The 6,330-nt window shown below is 34.4% G+C and overlaps 1 protein-coding gene across 1 annotated transcript; it reads right to left on the bottom strand.

Moving 5' to 3' along the window:
- Positions 1 to 3,350: 3,350 nt before the first annotated feature.
- On the bottom strand, positions 3,351 to 4,783 carry LOC145726908 (transmembrane protein 170A). The gene is made up of 2 exons (XM_081976193.1): positions 4,604 to 4,783; positions 3,351 to 4,556 (listed from the first exon to the last, which is right to left on the bottom strand). Exon 2 carries the CDS (start codon positions 4,517 to 4,519, stop codon positions 4,106 to 4,108), a length of 414 nt encoding a protein of 137 aa, XP_081832319.1. The 5' UTR covers positions 4,520 to 4,556; positions 4,604 to 4,783; the 3' UTR covers positions 3,351 to 4,105.
- Positions 4,784 to 6,330: the final 1,547 nt, after the last annotated feature.

Here is a 6,330-nt window from a genome sequence, read left to right as displayed (position 1 = left end):
ATTGTTGATATTCTTGTGAAAACCAATATAAATTTCAATATTTTTCGTTGCAGCCAAGTGACAGCTGTCTAATTCAGTACAGTTATTATCTTAGGTTAGGTGGATAGGTGTCAGAAATTTCAGCTTTGATCAGAAGCTATTTTCTGAGATATCAGCGATTAAACTTGTCTGATGTCTAAATTGTTGATATTCTTGTGAAAACCAATATAAATTTCAATATTTTTCGTTGCAGCCAAGTGACAGCTGTCTAATTCAGTACAGTTATTATCTTAGGTTAGGTGGATAGGTGTCAGAAATTTCAGCTTTGATCAGAAGCTATTTTCTGAGATATCAGCGATTAAACTTGTCTGATGTCTAAATTGTTGATATTCTTGTGAAAACCAATATGAATTTCAATATTTTTCTTTGCAGCCAAGTGACAGCTGTCAAATTCGGTACAATTATTATCTTAGGTTAGGTTGACAGCTGTCAAAAATATCAGCCTCAATCTGAAAAACTCGTCTAGAGTCTAAATTGTTGATATTCTTGAGAAAATCAATATGAATTTCAATATTTTTCATTGCAGCCAAGTTACAGCTGAGAAAATTCAGTACACTTATTATCTTAGGTTAGGTTGACAGGTATCAGAAATTCCAGCTTCGATCAGAAGCTATTTTCAGAGATATCAGCGATTAAACTTGTCTGGTGTCTAAATTGTTGATATTCTTGTAAAAATCAATATGAATTTCAATATTTTTTGTTGAAGCCAAGTGACAGCTGTCAAATTCAGTACAATTATTATCTTAGGCTAGGTTGACAGCTGTCAAAAATATCAGCTTCAATCCGAAAAACTTGTCTAGTGTCTAAATTGTTGATATTCTTGTAAAAGTCAATATGAATTTAAATATTTTTTGTTGCAGCCAAGTGACAGCTGTCAAATTCAGTTCAATTATTATCTTAGGTTAGGTTGACAGCTGTCAGATATTTCAGCTTCTATCAGAAATTAGGTTCTGAGATGTCAGCGATTAAACTTGTCTGGTGCCTAAATTGTTGATATTCTTGTGAAAACCAATATGAATTTCAATATTTTCCGTTGCAGCCAAGTGACAGCTGTCAAATTCGGTACAATTATTATCTTAGGTTAGGTTGACAGCTGTCAGAAATTCCAGCTTCGATCAGAAGCTATTTTCTGAGATATCAGCGATTAAACTTGTCTGGTGTCTAAATTGTTGATATCCTTGTGAAAACTAATATGAATTTCAATATTTTTCTTTGCAGCCAAGTGACAGCTGTCAAATTCAGTACAATTATTGGCCGCATTCGTTTTCAAGCTCCATGGAGCGAGCAGCGCGTTTTTGACGTCACGATGACGTAATTTAGTAAAAGCTTAAATTAACCAACTGTCAAATTACGTCATCGTGACGTCAAAAACGCGCTGCTCGCTCCATGGAGCTTGAAAACAGATACGACCAGTATCTTAGGATTCTTAGGTTAGGTTGACAGCTGTCAAAAATTTCAGCTTCCTTGGATAAATCCGAAAGTATGGGCTGAATTACCGCCCTCTATACTAGAAAGCCTTAAATGTCACTTTTAATGGCGACGTTAGCGGTTTTCGTTGTATACACAAACGTATGCAGATGCAGTAAGAAATATGTTTTTTTTAAATTATTTCGTGTAGTTGATTGCAAGTTGTGAGTGAAAAATCAAAGAAACGTCCATTCCTGATCCAGATATGTATAGATAGAGCTTTTTATACACAATCAAGTCTAACCTAAACAAATTGGTGAGAACATTTGTTCTGGAAAGTACAATACACAGCAAACTAGTTTAAACACTGTTCAATACAAGAAAATCTGTAAATCCTTGAAACTAGGTAAGCAAAACTGGTAAATGGTTCTTATGTTATTACCAAGAACATTCATTCAAAATTATTTTTGTTGCCCTCACAATGAAGGATGCTTTAAAATGAAACTTACATACCTGCGCATGTAACAAGTACAGGGTGTCCGCCGGGAAGGTATACTACTTTGTTTATAATTTTTGATTAAATGAAAGAGAATGGATCTTATACTGATAAATGTTTTATTTAATGTCGGCAATTATGTATGGAATACAATATCAGATGAATGTCCGCCTCTGTTAGCCTCACAAATGCGAGCTCTTTTGAGCACATTTTTCATTACATTCTCACACATTTCACGCGGTATTTCATTAATTTCATCACGAATATTTTGTTTGAGTTGCTCAAGCGTTTCTGGTTTGTTTGCATAAGCATTGCTTTTTAGATATCCCCACAAAAAGAAGTCCGGAGCAGTTAAATCAAGCGAACGTGGAGGCCAATCAACATTACCATTTTTTGAAATAACTTGTTGTGGAAAGAGGTCTCGCAGTAATTCCATTGTTCAACCACTGTTGAGTTAGATCCGGTAAAAAACTGGCACGGTAGGGCTTTTTCTTGAATTGCTGTGTGGCTTGAAAAACTTACAAACCTCAAGTTTTGATTTTAAACCGTAAAAATTCATCTAATTCACAAAAAACTGAATTTCCACAATACAAACTGTCACCACTATTCCCGCCATATTGGAATTTTTGACAAGCACCTTCTAGGCTTTCTAGTATAGTAGGCGGTGGCTGAATGCTTTTTCAAACTGTTTTTGACAGTTCAGACTTTGACACCGCTTTTCTCCCTGACCGCACTAAATTTTGTACTGTTTTTCAGGTTATTGAGTAGAACATTTATTGAGGATTCCAAAAATGTGCTTATAAAACAGTCATTTTGTTACTTCAAGTGGGTTTTACCAGAGTTTTTGGCAGTTCAAACTTGGACACCGCTCTTCTTGACTGTACTAAATTTTGTAGTGTTTTATCAGGCCTTAAAAGTATGCTTTAAACATTTTCTTACTTCAAATGTGTCACGTGTGACTGCCTGGCTAAATTATCTTCTAAAACCACATGACATTTGTCACTAATGTCATAATTATCCAAATTGGGCTTGAATCGGTCAGAATTACACAATTTTCCAAACGTGTTAGAAAAAAAAAGTATGGTTTATAATGTTTATATAGAAAACTAGGGCTATTTTTTAATCTACCGTTTTTTGACCGATTATTCTACCGCCATTTTTTGACTTGACAACAATGTAAACCCTCTTTCTCTTTAGAGGTATTTTAGCGTCAGTGTTTACAATGTCTATCTCATTTTAACTCATTCTGATAAAACAAGATGGCCTATGTTACTACAGCTTAAAACTCAGGTTAATACTTTCGCCAAAATACGTCTTTTAACTGTCTCTGTTATTGGAAATTTGTTTTTTTTTGAGCCACCCTGTGTAATATGAATAGCAAATGGTGAACAAAAAAACAAGGATACAATTCAGTCTTGAGGCTTATTTTTAAATAAATCCACCGTCACCCAGCAGACTTTTTAATTAAAATTCTTTATTTTAAAAGATACACAAGAAATGTTTCACTATTGACTTTAGGCGTTTACTCACAATTTAAGATTATGGACTAGCATTTGTACAAGTGTGTGTGTGTGTAATATTTACAGCTCAGCTATTACAATCTACTAGTTTGTTTTATTTTACATAAATACAAAATAAATTATAGGAAATGAATAGAAAATAGTATAATTTTCTATGGCTTAAACTACAGCTTCTTAGCACCATCACATTTATAAAAAAAATCATCTAAATAGCCCATAGTTTTGTTGCCCAGTCTGCGCTTACTATAGATTATTACAATATACACTTAAAATCACCTTTTCATTGATAAAAGTCATAAAATTATCATTTATATACAGTATATATTGCTGCCATACAAGTATAATGTTTATAATTCAATGTTTTTGGTTCAGATGATAGCCATTGGATTTCATAACATTTGGGCCACCCTGTACAGTTCAGGGCCTTTTTACCTCAACATAAAAATGTTAATAAAGAAGTGTGACTAAAATCCACTCTATTTCTTCTAAAAACCAATATTAGGCAAGATGGTTCCCTTTACAAGTAACAACAAAAATAATTATTTATAACCATAACAATGCATCTTACCTTAAACCTACAATATCACTATGCCTGTGGAATTTTTGGGGCCCACCCAACACCATCGAAAGCAAAAATTAAAAATTATAAAGTGGCTAAAATCCTGGTAAAACCCATACAGCCCATGATAAAGGTTTGGCCGCAGCCCCAAAACAAGGCAATCAAAGGATTCATCGGATAACTGGACGCTCTGTACACAAACGCGATGGCTGCACTACTGACTATACCGGTTACGGCGGGCGTTAAGACTCCCATCAACAGTATTGCAATAGGAAAATATTTGCCAAATTTGTGTTTGCGTAACGTCAAAAACGCTATGAGGGCGGCCACCGTGTGCACCAGTATCGATGAAAATAAGGCCCACAAAAAGACGTGATACCACATCTTTGGAAATGAATTCAACGCATCGGACTGCTGCAACGACAGTACAGCCCCCAACGAGTCCATTGTGTGTATGATAAGGAGGTATTTAACTATGTGATACTGTGTCCCTTGCATTTTAGTTTTTCCATTGGTGTGGTTTCAAAGAAATGCCCTAAAATGCCACTTTTTACAATGGAAAACAGTGTTTTTAATTGTTACCTTGCATCTCGTAGTGAACGACAATGTTTCCTGTTGACGCTCATTAATTATTAAGTTTCTACATGGTCCAACACATCATTAATATTGTTTTGTAGCTGAATGGCAGGTTTTTTTTAATAATTTTACAGGAATCCTGTGACATTTGTAATTTTTAATAACAATTTGTATTATTGTGGATACGTCAGTTGGTAGAATTGCGTCAAACAAAAAGTGACAGACTTGTGGCTTCGGTTTGAAGTTTTGGCGTAGGTAATCACGTGATGCGTTTAAGGCAACGCTTCCAACGATCATGTGATTAATGTTACGGATCGAGTAGGGCGTTCCGTAGTGAAGATGTTAACCATTGCGTTCCGGTTTTGAGGGAAATTTTCAAAAAGTATTATCACTTTTTAAAATAATTTCAATTACTAAATGATTAATAATTAAAAAAATAATTCAATAAAATAGTAGATTACCTCAAAAACATGCCGATGTGACATATTTTTATACAAGGGATGGGATCGTTGCACCGGGTTGGGTGTTGGGGTGCATTATTTTTTTTCGCATTTATATGTCAATTGTCAGAAATGAGCAGATTTTCAAAATATCATTTGTTTACAGCATTGAAATTAAAGGCAATTGGCCAGTGGCCTTAGAAGCTTCTAACCTAATTTTTTCAGAATTTTTCTCCTTCGGAAAACAGAGTTACTGGACAAAATCAATATGACGACTCATGAACGCTGGAATCACAATTAACAAAACTTTGAACATTTTTTTTTTAATTTCGTTTCAAAGTCACAATTTTGAAAATAAGGGCAATTGGTCAGTGGCCTTAGAAGCTTCTAACCTATTTTTTTCAGAATTCTCCTGCTTAGGGTAACGGTGTTACCGAACAAAATCAATATGGCGACTCATGAACGCTGGAATCACAATTGACAAAACTTTAAACCTTTTTTTTTTAATTTCGTTACAAAGTCATAATTTTGAAAGTAAGGGCAATTGGTCAGTGGCCTTAGAAGCTTCTAACCTAATTTTTTCAGAATTCTCCTGGTTAGGGTAACGGTGTTATCGAGCAAAATCAATATGGCGACTCATGAACGCTGGAATCACAATGGACAAAACATTAAACATTTTTTTTTAATTTCGTTTTGAAGTCACAATTTTGAAATTAAGGGCAATTGGTCAGTGGCCTTAGAAGCTTCTAACCTATTTTTTTCAGAATTCTCCTGCTTAGGGTAACGGTGTTACCGAACAAAATCAATATGGCGACTCATGAAAGCTGGAATCACAATTAACAAAACTTTAAACCTTTTTTTTTTTAATTTCGTTACAAAGTCATAATTTTGAAAGTAAGGGCAATTGGTCAGTGGCCTTAGAAGCTTCTAACCTAATTTTTTCAGAATTCTCCTGCTTAGGGTAACGGTGTTATCGAGCAAAATCAATATGGCGACTCATGAACGCTGGAATCACAATTGACAAAATATTAAACATTTTTTTTTAATTTTGGTTCAAAGTCACAATTTTGAAATTAAGGGCAATTGGTCAGTGGCCTTAGAAGCTTCTAACCTAATTTTTTCAGAATTTTTCTCGTTTGGAAAACAGAGTTACTGGACAAAATCAATATGACGACTCATGAACTCTGGAATCACAATTAACAAAACTTTGAACATTTTTTTTAAATTTCGTTATAAAGTCACAATTTTGAAAGTAAGGGCAATTGGTCAGTGGCCTTAGAAGCTTCTAACCTA

This window comes from Ips typographus, linkage group LG3 (genome assembly GCF_016097725.1).
Source record: "Ips typographus isolate SLU linkage group LG3, UJ_Ityp_2.0, whole genome shotgun sequence".
NCBI lineage: Eukaryota > Metazoa > Arthropoda > Insecta > Coleoptera > Curculionidae > Ips > Ips typographus.
The sequence above is the reverse complement of the archived record's forward strand: the minus strand, read 5'-3'. Positions and strand labels throughout refer to the sequence as shown.